Genomic DNA, 16,633 nt, shown 5'->3' with positions numbered 1-16,633 from the left:
GTCCACCATCAACATCAGTATGAGATGTGGCCCCCACAGGCATGTATACAATCTTGTATTCATTGTGGCATCCAAATGTCATCCTGAGGAATTTCTTGCTATGTCTGAAACACATGCTGCACTAGTTCATGAAGATTGTTCGCTGGATGCTGGCATGAAAGTATACATTTTCCCATCACAGCACACCAACACTCTATGGGTGGCAATTCAGAGGGCAAAGCAAGCCAGTCAGGTATCTGTATTTTTCTGAAGGCATTTTTATGCCATTTGGTGCCCAATCCTGAAATTAATGATAACAGCTTTGACCATTCTTGCCACATACTAGTGAGAATTCAGCCTCTCTTCAACAAGAGCCAAAAAAGTCCTGCTGTCATTTCCAATAGCTCTCCTCACATGATTCCAGGTGTTCTAGAGGTGTGGGTCTCAAGAGTTGCTGCTTCTAGTGACCTCTCTCTGGGTCATCCATGGACACACTGATGAATATCTGACAAGCGCAATCAGAGATGAAACTCATTGCTGAACACCACAGAATGCTATTCAATGTTCCAGCTGACTCTAGCTCTACACTATGTAGATGTGGTGTAAACAACACATGGCAACCAAAGACCTCAACACCTGTACCTATATTTCAGCTGTTGTCATCTGTCTATTCATTCGAGCCAGGCAAATAATCCTACAAGATTCTCATGGTGACTGGAAGGACAAATGGCTACTTTCCTTCCCACTCTCTATCCTGAGTCCATCTCATAACCACTCATTCTGCAGCCATTGCACTACAACCAACTGCTTATGCCATCTGTCGATATGATGCTACCACTCCTTCATATTAATGGTTTGACCTTTCTCAAAGTTGAAAATATAGGGATAAGATATAAGTGCACTGGACATGCTGTCTTGTGATCTTCTCTTGAAAAATTGCAGTGATGTTGGACCCACTCAGTAACTGTCATGCACACACACCATTCATCTGTGGGATTGGCTTTATTGTGTACTGAAATAATATCACATAAAGATGAAATTTTAATCATTATACCACACAGTCATGGAAATGTCAGAATATCAGTTCAATGTTAAAATGATTTAACATTTTCCATTTGTGCAGTGTATATTCCAATCTTTCGATTTCTCTGCTAGTCACTTCATATTTTAGGTAGCTTTCAATTCGTGGTACTATGTGAGACTTGTTACACTTGATAATATTGAAATAAATATATGACCTTACCAAAGGTATTTCAGCAGTTAACTATCACTACATTAACAGTTTCTCTTTCTGATCTCTAAGCACTGAAGAGAAGCAATGTCTTCCCAAGAAGTTGTAATCCATAACTCAGTTCCCTACTACAAAACTATGTGTGATGTTGGGACCTTTCTAGGGTATTGCATTGTATTACCAGTGAGTTACTGAACGTTTTGTACCATTGTTCAACCTCTTCAGGAATCATTACAAAGCTGTAACATATTCATTTGGAATAACAAACAGTGATAAGTTATTTGTGTCTCATTCCTTTTAAGCAATCCTGTGCTTCAGTTGGCTGATGTAAATGCTAATTTTTGTCATACAAGAAATGTCAGGGGTACAGGTTTGGAGCTATCCACATCTAAATATGTGGAGTGAAAATAATAGAACTTGCCTCTAATGTTCTGAGCGAAAGAAGAGATACACTTTGTCGCTGAAAAGAGAAAGTTTTGAACCACAGCCCACACCTATATGTTTGGAAGGCCACTCACTGTCATTATAAGTCATTAAAGTTTCGGTTAGATCCAACAGTTCATGGGGCTAATGCTCACTCTGTCAGAAGCTTTCAGTATGCTATGCGCTCCTACTTAGTCGTGCCATATGTTCAGTGTTGTATCTGTGAATGGAGGTAAAACAAATAACAGAAGATGTTAGTAATCAACATAGTTTATTGCTCTACCATTAAAGACGAGAAACTGACTTAACACAACTTCTATGACTGGCTAAGTCTGCCATTCAGACAGTGATTAGCAAATTCTGTGAATCACAATGGTGATCAAAGAGTTGATCAGAAGATGTTTACATTTTGTATGCATTTGTTTCCACAAGTCAGAGTCATCAAAGTAGAGTGGGGGGTTGATTTCAATATCTCCTGTGGTATTCAAAGATGTTTGCTAGGCCTTATCTTTTGACCTATTTGATCCCCTGTTGCTTTAACTATCTCATCTCTCAAAGCTTGCCCATTTACCTTCTGCTGTATTCCTTTCCCCTCTTTCAGTCAACCATTGCCTAGTGCTCCCTCTAGATTTCAACCTAGCCAGATCATATCTCTTTAATTTCCTACCTCTTTCTGATTTCTTCAGTTTTAATCTACAGTTCTTAACCAGTAAAAGATCAGAGTCCACATCTGCCCCTGGAAATCTGGTTCTGAAATCTGTCTTACCCTAATGTAATCTGTCTGATACCTCCAAGTGTCTCCAGGTCTCTCTTACATAAACAGCCTTATTTCATGATTTTTACACCAAGTGTTAGCACTGATTAAATTGTGCACTGTGCAAAATTCTACCTGGTGACTTTCTGTTTTTCCTTTTCCCCAGTCCATTTTCAACTACTATTTTTCCTTTTCCCACTATTGAATTCCAGTCCCCCATCACAATTAAATTTTCCTCTCTCTTAACTATCTGAATAATTTCTTTTATCTCATCATACACTTTTTCAGTCTCTTCTTCATCTGAAGAGTTAGGTGGTGTATAAACTTGTACTTCTGTGCGGGTGTTAACTTCATGTATATCATGTCGACAATAATGTGATCACTATACTGCTCATAGTAGTTTACTGGCATTCCTGTTATCATATTCGTTATTAGATATACACCTACATTATCCCTATGTGATTTTGTGTTTAAAAACCTGTACTCACATGACCAGAAGTCTTGTTCATCCAGCCACTGTACTTCATTAAGCCCTACTGTATCTATTTTTAACATATCCATTTCCATATTTAAATTTTCTAACCTACCTACCCGTTTAACGGATGTAACATTCCCACAGAACATCAGTTTTGTTTTTCCTGGTGATGACATCCTCCTGAGCAAATCCTGTTTGGAGATCCAAAGGGGAACTGCTTTACCTCCGGAATATTTTACTCAAGAGGATGGCATCATCATTTAACCATACAGTAAAGCTGCATGCCACCAGGAAGAAAAGCCCACCTTGATTTCAAGAATTTTATGTAAAATCATTAACTGAATTATCTGATAGAAGCAACCCCTTAGTACTGTAATAGGAAGAGTGTGCTATTTTTCAAAGTATCTCTACTAACTTACATACTATCCTAATTTACAATGAAATGAAAAATCTAGAAGTAATTCCATGAATAGATCGATGTGAACAGATTAATGCTCATGGAAGTAGCCTGCATTAGTTACCTGTAACTGTCGAGGTGTAACTCAACTAGCTCTCTTTCATAAATGAGATTAATGTTCAACACAATACATGAATCGATACATATTATACGAGTTGGCACAGTGGTTAGCACACTGGACTCGCATTTGGGAGGATGACAGTTCAGTCCCATGTCCGGCCATCCTGATTTAGGTTTTCCATGATTTCCCTAAATCGCTCCAGGCAAATGCCCGGATGGTTCCTTTGAAAGTGCATGGCCGATTTCCTTCCCCATCCTTCCCTAATCCAATAAGACCGATGACCTCACTGTTTGCTCTCTTCCTCCAAACAACCCAACCCAACATATTATAGGAATTATGTATATTCCACATCTCCTCCCAAGCCACTGGACAAATTTCAATCAAAATTGGTACACATGTCACTGTCTGTAAAGAATCACTGTGGAGGTAAGAACCACCTAACAATAAAAGCGGCGAGGCTGAAAAAGAAGTACAGACCATGACACACAAATACCCATACTTGATCTATCCAGTACTTGAGAACGAGAGCACTTAGTGACTTACAGTATACTAAACATGTGATTTCAAACCCGTACAAAACTTTTTCTCGCTGACAGCCCTCGCATAATGATGAAGGGAAAAAGTTTATCACTTAGGCTACTCCATTTTTGCTTTTCAAGCAGTAAAAATGTCTTATGAGACATGACCTTTTAATGTATTACTTCTTTACTACTAACTGTATTTATGACACATTTTGCAGATAATATTCACATATATCACTACCAAAAATATGTACCTACAAAAATTATGTCATTGTACGACACATAATTCATGAGATAAGATATAATAAACACTGAGGTGCATGAAACATTGCCACATCATTCTTGATGTTTAAATTTATTACATTTTTGCTAACACTATATTTGCACCACATTTCATGAACACTATCCAAGTATGCCACTAAATGCACCTACAAAATTATGTTATTGTACAACACATAGTCCATGGGATAAGCCATCATAAACAATGAGATGCGGTGTGTGAAAAACTGCCGCATCATGCATGATGTGTAAATTTATTTCTTTATTACTATTAACTGTATTCACAACTTATCTTACAGACAGTATTCACATGTGTCACTGAATGTAGCTACAAAATCATATCATTCTACGACACACATTTCAGGAGATATGATGTCAGAAACAATGAGATGTGTAAAAAACTGCTGCATCATGAGTGGTGTTTAAATTTATAGCTTATTTGGTACTAACTCCATTCACGACACATTTCATAGGCAGTATCCAGGGGAGGAGAAGATGGACAGAAGGAAAAGAAATACACTCCTGGAAATGGAAAAAAGAACACATTGACACCGGTGTGTTAGACCCACCATACTTGCTCTGGACACTGCGAGAGGGCTGTACAAGCTATGATCACACGCACGGCACAGCGGACAAACCAGGAACCGAGGTGTTGGCCGTCGAATGGCGCTAGCTGCGCAGCATTTGTGCACCGCCCCCGTCAGTGTCAGCCAGTTTGCCGTGGCATACGGAGCTCCATCGCAGTCTGTAACACTGGTAGCATGCCGCGACAGCGTGGACGTGAACCGTATGTGCAGTTGACGGACTTTGAGCGAGGGCGTATAGTGGGCATGTGGGAGGCCGGTTGGACGTACCGCCGAATTGCTCAACACGTGGGGCGTGAGGTCTCCACAGTACATCGATGTTGTCGCCAGTGGTCGGCGGAAGGTGCACGTGCCCGTCGACCTGGGACCGGACCGCAGCGACGCACGGATGCACGCCAAGACCGTAGGATCCTACGCAGTGCCGTAGGAGACCGCACTGCCACTTCCCAGCAAATTAGGGACACTGTTGCTCCTGGGGTATCGGCGAGGACCATTCCCAACCGCCTCCATGAAGCTGGGTTACGGTCCCAAACACCGTTAGGCCGTCTTCCGCTCACGCCCCAACATCGTGCAGCACGCCTCCAGTGGTGTCGCGACAGGCGTGAATGGAGGGACGAATGGAGATGTGTCGTCTAGTCGCTTCTGTCTTGGTGCCAATGATGGTCGTATGCGTGTTTGGCGCCGTGCAGGTGAGCGCCACAACCAGGACTGCGTACGACCGAGGCACATAGGGCCAACACTCGGCATCATGGTGTGGGGAGCGATCTCCTACACTGGTCGTACACCTCTGGTGATCGTCGAGGGGACACTGAATAGTGCACGGTACATCCAAACCGTCATCGAACCCATCGTTCTACCATTCCTAGACCGGCAAGGGAACTTGCTGTTCCAACAGGACAATGCACGTCCGCATGTATCCCGCGCCACCCAACGTGCTCTAGAAGGTGTAAGTCAACTACCCTGGCCAGCAAGATCTCCGGATCTGTCCCCCATTGAGCATGTTTGGGACTGGATGAAGCGTCGTCTCACGCGGTCTGCACGTCCAGCACGAACGCTGGTCCAACTGAGGCGCCAGGTGGAAATGGCATGGCAAGCCGTTCCACAGGACTACATCCAGCATCTCTACGATCGTCTCCATGGGAGAATAGCAGCCTGCATTGCTGCGAAAGGTGGATATACATTGTACTAGTGCCGACATTGTGCATGCTCTGTTGCCTGTGTCTATGTGCCTGTGGTTCTGTCAGTGTGATCATGTGATGTATCTGACCCCAGGAATGTGTCAATAAAGTTTCCCCTTCCTGGGACAATGAATTCACGGTGTTCTTATTTCAATTTCCAGGAGTGTAGATGAACAGAAAAAGGAAAGAGGAGGAGATGAACAGTGAGAGGGGGGAGCAGGAGATGCACTAATAGAAAATTGGAATAAATATGTACCTGGGTTACACCAGGTACTCAGCTAGTGAATGAATGAACTTAACCTATTTCTGTCAGATGTGTAATTTTTATATGAAGTCTAGTTATTTACTGGTATGTATGTTTTTGCTGTGAAGTCCTCAATTGGTTGGATTTAGCTGACATTTAAGATTGTTCCTGATTTTTAGTAGTACATCGAAAAATACAGTGACAATATTCTAAGAATTTACTCAAGGAAAGTAAGTGCTAAAAAAAGTTCAGAATGTAATGCCTTGTATTAATTACAAATATCTTTTTGCAGATATGTCACCAAATCTCCAGCTTGTGATAGACACAGATGTAGGTCTCGATGATGCACTTGCTCTTATGCTGTGCTTAGCATCAGAGGCTTGGAATGAAGCTAAAATTCATGGTGTAACATGTGTACATGGAAACACATGCCTTGAAAATGTGTGTAGCAACACACTGAAGGTGCTACATGCTGCAGGCCGCTTAGATGTGAGTCACTGGTCTCCAATACTGTTTAATTGCATAATGTGCTTGTTTTTATGAACTCAGTTGCAACAATGTAAACAATATTTTAATGAATTATTTCCATGTTTTTACACCTATCACATAAATCTGTTTACATATAAAGAAATAAATGTTAATTTAGTAATTTGCTCTGAATGGTGTTAAAAATTGTGGTATGGTTTTTAGAAAATTTGCAATAGCTTATGTTGCATTTATCAGTGTGTTTGTCTTCTCTCAACACCCATTTTTATCTTACTTTGATTAAATTAGGAATGTAGTATATTTGCTGATGGGAAAATGATGTGGAATAGCGTAGTTTTGCTCACATTAGTGACAAGAACAGGAAAAACTGTGAGAGATAGATATCCTGCAGAACTGCTTGTTGTTAAAACTAAGAAATTTCCTTTTTTGATGTCTACATAGGTCACAAAGTGTGATTCACTCAGTAACCTATATTGCCAGTAATGTTGGTCTTAGGGAATAAGATCAAAGCCTGACACAAAGGATGTTAAATGATGCGTGTGTAGATGTATGAGTGACACTGTAGCTCAGCAACATTAGTTTTTAGATATTAACCTTAGGTTGTTGCTGAGCGGTGTCCCAGAAGTATGGAATGGTATAGCGCTCTATAAGGTGGGTTTAAGAGTACCAGTTTAAATGTTGAACAGGGTAGAACTTGTCTCAGTTTGGAAAGTGTCTCTATATAATAATTTTGGACACTCTTGTTGGAGAGCATCAGGGCTCAGTTGAGTGTCTTAACTGTTTTGCTCAATTTGTAATGAGGTCTTACAAATATTCCATGAGTATCTGAATGACTGTTTAGCAACAAGACCAGCTATGAACATTGAACTTTGCTTTGATTAGCTGTTGAATGGTAGAACTTTATTGTTGTGATGGAGGATCAAGATAACTTTGTAAATATCCTCAAGTGTGAGAACTGTAATGGAAGACTACTGAATTTCAATGAACGTATGAGGATTCAGAACTTGATTAACTGTGAATTATAGTGAATTAACTTAGATAAATACATCTGCATCTAAAGGGTGGTCCATTGATAGTGACTGGACCAAATATCTCATGAAATAAGCATCAAATGAAAAAACTAAAACGAATGAAACTTGTCTAGCTCAAAGGGGGAAACCAGATGGCGCTATGGTTGGCCCGATAGAGGACACTGCCATAGATCAAACGGATATCAACTGCGTTTTTTTAAATAGGAACCCCCATTTTTATTACATATTTGTGTAGTATGTAAAGAAATAGGAATGTTTTAGTTTTACCACTTTTTTGCTTTGTGATAGATGCCACTGTAATAGTCACAAACATATAAGTATGTGGTATCATGTAACATTCTGCCAATGTGGACGGCATTTGCTTTGTGGTACATTACCCATGTTAAAATAGACCATTTACCAATTGTGGAAAAGGTCAATATTGTGTTGATGTATGGCTATTGTGATCAAAATGCCCAATGGGCGTGTGCTATGTATGCTGCTCGGTATCCTGGGCGACATAATCCAAGTGTCCGGACCGTTTGCCAGATAGTTACATTATGTAAGGAAACAGGAAGTGTTCAGCCACATGTGAAACATCAACCACGACTTGCAATGAATGATGATGCCCAAGTAGGTGTTTTAGCTGCTGTCGTGGCTAATCCACACATCAGTAGCAGACAAATTGCATGGGAATCGGGAATCTCAAAAACGCCAGTGTTGAGAATGCTACATCAACATCGATTGCCCCCATACCATATTTCTATGCACCAGGAATTGTATTACGACAACTTTGAATGTTGTGTACAGTTCTGGCACTGGGCACAAGAGAAATTACGGGATGATTACAAATTTTTTGCATGTGTTCTATTTAGTGACAATGTGTCATTCACCAACAGCAGTAACGTAAACCAGCATAACATGCACTATTGGGCAACAGAAAATCCACAATAGCTGCGACAAGTGGAACATCAGCGACCCTGATGGGTTAATGTATGGTGCGGCATTATGGGAGAAAGGTTAATTGGCCCCCATTTTATAACTGGCCCCCATTTTATTGATGGCAATCTGAATGGTGCAATGTATGCTGATTTCCTATGTAATGTTCTACCGATGTTACTACAAGATGTTTCACTGCATGCCAGAACGGCAATGTACTTCCAACATGATGGATGTCTGGCACATAGATCGTGTGTGGTTGAAGCAGTATGGAATAGCATATTTCATGACAGGTGGATTGGTTGTTGAAACACCATACCATGGCTTGCATGTTCACCGGATCTGATGTCCCCGTATTTCTTTCTGTGGTGAAAGTTGAAGGATATTCGCTATTGTGATCCACCAACAACGCCATGCGTCAGCGCATTGTCAAGGTATGTGCGAACATTACGGAAGGTGAACTACTCGCTGTTGAGAGGAATTTTGTTACACGTATTGCCAAATGCAGTGAGGTTGACGGACATCATTTTGAGCATTTATTGCATTAATGTAGTATTTACAGGTAATCACGCTGTAACAGCATGGTTTCTCAGCAATGATAAGTTCACAAAGGTACATGTATCACTTTGGTACAACCTAAATAAAATGTTCATACTACACAAATATGTAATTAAAAATGGGGGTTCCTATTTAAAAAAACACAGTTGATATCCGTTTGACCTATGGCAGCCCCATCATGCAGGCCAACCATAGCACCATCTTGTTTCCCCCTTCAAACTAGACAAGTTTCATTCTTTGTAGTTTTTTCGTTTGATGCTTGTTTCATGAAATATTTGGCCTGGTCATGATCAATGGAACACCCTGTATATCTGCATCTACATAATAATAATAATAATAATAATAATAATAATAATAATAAAAATTTTATTGTCATTCAGCTGGTTACAGCAGTAGACAAAGTAAAGAGCTTATATTTCTACATAAACTACTATATCGATGTAAATTGGTTTAAACATAAAATAGGTACACATTAGAATACGGTATTTTTATCTTTAAAAAATTCATCAATGGTGTAAAACGGATTGTTCACTAGTAGCTTGTATAATTTAGCTTTAAAAATATTTACAGGCAGTTCTTTAAAGTCAGCACTTAGTCTATTAAACATCCTTAGCCCGATAACTAGGTAGGAGTTCTGCGATTTTGATAATCTACGATATGGTACGTCTACAGATGTTCTTTTTCTAGTATTATGGCTATGAATATCATTTCTCAACACAAAATTAGAGACATTGTTTCTAATGTACAATAAAACATTGTAGATGAATAAGTTTATTACTGTAAGACACTGCAATTTAATAAACAGAGGTTTACAATGTTCTGTTTTATCAGAATCCATTATTATTCTGATCACTTTCTTCTGTAAAAGTAAAATGTCATTTACATGACAGCTACTACCCCACAGTAAGATTCCATAAGAGATGATGCTTTGGAAGAAGGCAAAATATGCTGATCTCACATAGTCATTGGGGACATGTCTTTTTAAATTTCTAATTAGATAAATGACTCTTGAAAGCTTAGCCAATATATTTTTAATGTGTGGTTCCCATGTTAATTTATTGTCAATAGTAACACCTAAAAATTTAAGTTTCTAATTCTTGGTAATTGGGAATCTCTTTGAGGCTAAAGTAAAGTGTCTGGGTTTTGTTTTCATTTAGTAGGAAGCCGTTAGCTTTGAACCATAATGAGGACTGAGCAAGGGTATTTTCAGTCAGTGTTTTTAGTGTACCTAGATCAGAGCTTTTATGTAGAAAAGTTGTGTCATCAGCATCTACAGGGTGTTTCAAAAATGACTGGTATATTTGAAACGGCAATACAAACTAAATGAGCAGCGATAGAAATACACCATTTGTTGCAATATGCTTGGGACAACAGTACATTTTCAGGCAGACAAACTTTCGAAATTACAGTTGTTACAATTGTCAACAACAGATGGTGCTGCGGTTGGGGAAACTCTATAGTACGATATTTTCCACATATCCACCATGCGTAGCAATAATATGGCGTAGTCTCTGAATGAAATTACCCGAAACCTTTGACAACGTGTCTGGCGGAATGGTTTCACATGCAGATGAGATGTACTGCTTCAGCTGTTCAATTGTTTCTGGATTCTGGCGGTACACCTGGTCTTTCAAGTGTCCCCACAGAAAGAAGTCACAGGGGTTCATGTCTGGCGAATAGGGAGGCCAATCCACGCCGCCTCCTGTATGTTTCGGATAGCCCAAAGCAATCACACGATCATCAAAATATTCATTAAGGAAATTAAAGACGTCGGCTGTGCGATGTGGCCGGGCACCATCTTGCATAAACCATGAGGTGTTCGCAGTGTCGTCTAAGGCAGTTTGTTCCGCCACAAATTCACGAAGAATTCCAGATAGCGTAATGCAGTAATCGTTAGGGATCTGAAAAATGGGCCAATGATTCCTTTGGAAGAAATGGCGGCCCAGCCCAGTACTTTTTGAGGATGCAGGTACGATGGGACTGCAACATGGGGCTTTTCGGTTCCCCATATGCGCCAGTTCTGTTTATTGACGAAGCCGTCCAGGTAAAAATAAGCTTCGTAAGTAAACCAAATGCTGCCCACATGCATATCGCCGTCATCAATCCTGTGCACTATATCGTTTGCGAATGTCTCTTGTGCAGCAATGGTAGTGGCGCTGAGGGGTTGCCGCATTTGAATTTTGTATGGATAGAGGTGTAAACTCTGGCACATTAGACGATACGTGGACGTTGGCGTCATTTGGACCGCAGCTGCAACACGGCGAACGGAAACCCGAGGCCACTGTTGGATCACCTGCTGTACTAGCTGCGCGTTGCCCTCTGTGGTTGCCGTACGCGGTCACCCTACCTTTCCAGCATGTTCATTTGTCACGTTCCCAGTCCATTGAAATTTTTCAAACAGATCCTTTACCATGTTGTCCACAGAACACTTGCACGTTGTGAACAGCACACGCTTACAGCAGAAAGATGACGTACAGAATGGCGCACCCACAGACTGCGTTGTCTTCTATATCTTTCACATCACTTGCAGCGCCATCTGTTGTTGAAAATTGTAACTACTGTAATTTCGAAAGTTTGTCCGCCTGAAAATGTACTGTTGTCCCAAGCATATTGCAACAAACGGTGTATTTCTATCGCTGCTCGTTTAGTTTCTATTGCCGTTTCAAATATACCGGTCATTTTTGAAACACCCTGTATGTCTACACACATATTTTGCAATCTGCTATACAGTGCATGGCATAGGGTACTACATATCACTACTAGTCATTTCCCTTTTTGTTCCAATCCCAAATGGGGCAAGGGAAAAACGACTGTCTAAACGCTTCCTTACAAGCCCCAGTTTCTTGCACCTTATTTTCATGGTCCTTATGCAAAATGTACATTGGTGGCAGTAGAATAATTTTGTAGTCAGCCTCAAATGTCAGTTTTCTAAATTTCTGCAACAGAGTCTCATGAAAAGAGCTTTGTGTTCTCTCCAGGAATTCCCATTTGAGTTGACAAAGCATCTCTGTAATGCTTGCATCCCGATCAAACCTACTGGTGACAAATCTAGCGGCATGCCTCTGAAATTGCCATGCTGTCTTCCTTTAATCTGCCCTGGTGGGGTTCCCAACACTCAAACAATACTCAAGAATTGGTTGCACTAGTGTTCTATATGGTATCGTCTTTTTAGATGAGCTACACCTTCCCAAAATTCTCCCAATAAAAAGAAGACAGGCATTCGCCTTCCCTAAATATTTTATTGAAGTGACTGCATCAAGCAACACCCTGCTAATACTGTATTCAAATGTTACAGGATTGTTTTTCCTACTCATATGGATTAACTTAAATTTATTAGAGCTAGCTGCCATTCATCACTCCAACTAGAAATTCTACATAGTAATTTTGTATGTTCCACAATCACTCAATAGTGGCCCCTTCCTGTATACCACAGGATCATCAACAAACAGACATACATTGTTGCTTACCCTGCCTGTGAGTTCGTCTATGAATGTAGAGAAAAGGAGTGGTCTTATCACAATTTCCAGGGGGCATTCCTTTCCTACTATCAACCTTACATGCTTATTCCATTTCATATCACTTTGCAATGTTACATTATGGCCCCTTATTTGACTTGTTTCTTCAGCACTTATTGTCACAGCATCTTCTCCACCCAGTGAATAGACTGACATACAGATAGTAATGGTGATCTGAACTTGCATTCCAAATTAAAGTCACCGCATGTCATCCACCATATTTCAGGATAAGACTATAGTCCAGTATTTCTAAGCATTTCTTGTGGCAGCAGGGCCATGTTGACTGAAGCTCAGGGACATAATGCTGCTGTGCATCTGGATAGCATAGAACAGTAATTATCAAGGTACTGTTGTTATGCACAGTGCTGTAAACACTATCTTTAGAAGTTCTGGTACTCATTTAATGCCTCAGATCTGCACTGTACTATCCATGATCCTGCGTTCTATTGTATAACCCAAACCACTTGCACCTCTGTTTATCATTTTCTTCTGAAATGAGGAGAGGTATGTAATGTTTGATCATGTGCAGTCATGATTTTTATCATACCTTTTTTGGAAATTATATATTTCAGTAGAAATCTTCATACTCTTTTTTTTTTTTTTTTTTTTTTTAAATTAGTACTTTCTTGTTTGTGGTGAATTGTCCAGTGAAGTTATGCATCATTTTCATGTTCTGTCAATGCAGCGAGAAGAAAGCTTTAACATAACAAAGCTTCCTGTTCACTGGATATATTCTCAAGAGCTTTCATAGTGTTTCTACAAGGATAATGTGAAAAACATCAATAAATACTAGTACTGAATAGTGGTATTGTTTAAATTCAGACATTTGCAAGAGATGCTTATGCCTACAGTCATGATCTTTTACATAAGTTTATTTGCACATTGACAATATTATGAAAAGGATAGATAGCTACTCACCATAAAGATGACACATTGAGTTGCAGACAGGTACAACAAAAAGAGTGTTACACATTGAGCTTTTGCACAAAGCCTCCATCACACACACACACACACACACACACACACACACACACACACAGCAAGCATACCACTATGCTGACCATATCAGCATCCCAATTATGTCCTTAGATTTCCACTGGGGTTTTTAATTTTTAAGATATTTACACTTTAATCAGTGGGGTAGTTTATGAAGACTAATTTGATACTAATATTGTCAAACACAATGAAATTTCATGGGATTTTCACTCTGCAGCAGAATGTGCTCTGATATGAAACTTCCAGGCAGATTAAAACTGTGTGCTGGGCCAAGACTTGAACTCTGGACCTTTGCCTCTTGTGGGTAAGTGCTCTACCAACTGAGCTACCCATGAATGACTCACAACCCATTCTCACAGCTCCAATTCTGCCAGTACCTCATCTCCTACTTTCCAAACTTCACAGAAGCTCTTCTGCAAAATTTGTCTACTTGTAGATAGCTATGTAGTCTACCTTATCATACAGCTCTACTTTTACAAATTTACAATTGATTTTTTGTGAAATTAAGTTTTTATACCACAGAATAAACATTCTGGCTTACAATTCAAAATATATGTATAAAAATCTGAACCTTTATTTTGATGAAACTTCTCAAATACTGTCTCCAGACACATGGTTTGTTGGGATTGCTTATAGCATTTAAAGAGTTATTTATTTTCTAAGTCCATGTGTATTTACAAAGCTTCCTTTTTGAATAACTTAAGTATTGAGGAGGCATTAGACAAGCATTCTTGTCACAGTTTTTGCTTTCTCCTAATTTTTAGCTATATTGGTTTAGGCTATGGATTTTGCAGCTGTGAAATGATTTCCCCAAGCCAGTAATACACCAGATTACCTGCTCCCTTCTGAAAACCATGTTTGTATTTGGCTTCTTATTTCCATCAGTAGCAGAGTCTAATTTATCATTGGGTTAGCAGCCAACAGCAAATCACTACCTTCTGTTGAGCATTCCTAGCCTTTCACTCAAACATGCCATGTCCCCTACAACTATCAAAACAGATCACATACACTGTTACCTTGACATATCACCATACAGTCAGCATAGTGCATTAGTGTTGTTTGTGTCCAGTGTTGTTAGCACAGCTTGTAGGTACATAAAAGGCGTGAACAGCATCAGATGCTAGGTGATCACTGGGAACTACAAGGATATTCCGTCTACTCATGTGAGACAGCATTATCATTACCTGATAGATTGTGAAAGGCCCTCATTGTGAATCTCCACTTGACTGACTGGTCAGATCTGACAGTGGCCTGATGGTGAACTGCATGGGAAAGTTTAAGGACATAAATGCTTATCCTGTTGAGAATGGTCTTTCAGATCATGGTGCACAGCTAGTTACAGTACATGACATAGCTCCATGCAGTATATCAAATCAGAATTTCAAAGCAGTGTGTTCAATTAACAATATAAATACTGCAAACTTTAGGGAAAGCCTAAAGCAGCTAGACTGGCATGAAGTGTATATGGAACCCAATGCAAACTTGAAATATAACTTATTTCACGATGCATTTTTAAGGGTATTTGAAAGTTGTTTTCCCAAGAAAATAGTTAAACACAATTCCAAGAATACATGTAAAAAACCTTGGCTAACTAAAGGAATAAGAATATCTTGCAACCGTAAAAGAGAACTTTATCTAACAGCAAGATGGAGTACTGACCCTGAAATTGTTCAATATTATAAAAACTATTGTGCAGTACTAAGAAAAGTTATTAAAAAGTCCAGAAGCATGTGTATCATGTCTGAGATCAGTAAATGTGATAATAAAATTAAAGCAATTTGGAATATTATTGAAAGGGAAACAGGGCAACTAAGAGCACAGGAAGGCTTTAGTGCCATAAAACTGAATGACAAGTGTACTAACAAACAATCAGAAATTATAAATATTTTCAATAATCATTTTTTAAATGTTGTGGAGAAAATAGGATCTAAATCTTCACTAGAAGAGGCAAGGCTTCTAATAGAAGAGGCGATACCTGTGCAGTTTGAAACAACTGTATTTCCACCAACCTCTCCCTCTGAAATCAGTAAAATAATAAACTCACTGAAAAGTAAAAGCTCTTACGGAATTGATGGCATTTCCAGCAAGATATTTAAAGCTTGTTCCCCACAGATAAGTAGGATTCTCAGCCACGTATGTAATAGCTGTTTGGAGCAGGGTGTTTTCCCCGATAGACTGAAATATGCCATTGTAAAACCATTGCATAAAAAGGGGGATACGTCGGATGTCAACAACTGTCGCCCAATCTCTCTTCTGACAGCTCTATCAAAAAAATTTTGAGAAAGTAATGTATTCAAGAGTAGCCTCCCATATTTGTAAAAATAAAGTACTAACAAAATGTCAGTTTGGTTTTCAGAAAGGCTTTTCAACAGAAAATGCTATATACGCTTTCACTGATCAAATATTAAATGCTCTGAATAACCGGACATCACCCATTGGTATTTTTTGTGATCTCTCAAAGGCCTTTGATTGTGTAAATCATGGAATTCTTTTAGATAAGCTAAATCATTATGGCATTGCACAAATGGTTTAATTCATACTTAACTGGAAGAATGCAGAAAGTTGAAACAAGTGGTTCATGTAATGTTAAAACAACAGCTGATTCCTCAAACTGGGGGACTATCAAGTACGGGGTCCCGCAGGGTTCAGTCTTAGGTCCTTTACTGCTCTTGATATACATTAATGACTTACCAATCCATATTGATGAAGATGCAAAGTTAGTTCTTTTTGCTGATGATACAAGTATAGTAATAACATCCAAAAACCAAGAACTAAGTGATGTAATTGTAAATGATGTTTTTCACAAAATTATTAAGTGGTTCTCAGCAAACGGACTCTCTTTAAATTTTGATAAAACACAGTATATACAGTTCCGTGCAGTAAATGGCACAACTCCAGTAATAAATATAGACACTGAACAGAAGTCTGTAGCTAAGGTAGAAT

The 16,633-nt window shown here is 39.4% G+C and overlaps 1 protein-coding gene across 11 annotated transcripts in view; it reads left to right on the top strand.

Moving 5' to 3' along the window:
• Nucleotides 1-16,633, top strand: part of LOC126355540 (uncharacterized) — an 86,148-nt gene that overhangs the window by 17,571 nt on the left and 51,944 nt on the right. For all 11 annotated transcript variants that reach the window (XM_050005896.1, XM_050005891.1, XM_050005889.1 and 8 more), the window contains one exon: nucleotides 6,479-6,675. In XM_050005896.1, the coding sequence (XP_049861853.1) occupies nucleotides 6,481-6,675 (195 nt within the window). In that variant the 5' untranslated portion in view covers nucleotides 6,479-6,480. The remainder of the gene's footprint in view (nucleotides 1-6,478; nucleotides 6,676-16,633) is intronic.

The sequence above is a fragment of the Schistocerca gregaria genome, chromosome 3 (genome assembly GCF_023897955.1).
Source record: "Schistocerca gregaria isolate iqSchGreg1 chromosome 3, iqSchGreg1.2, whole genome shotgun sequence".
Lineage (NCBI taxonomy): Eukaryota > Metazoa > Arthropoda > Insecta > Orthoptera > Acrididae > Schistocerca > Schistocerca gregaria.
Note: the sequence above shows the minus strand (reverse complement) of the source record. Positions and strands in the feature narration are given on the sequence as shown.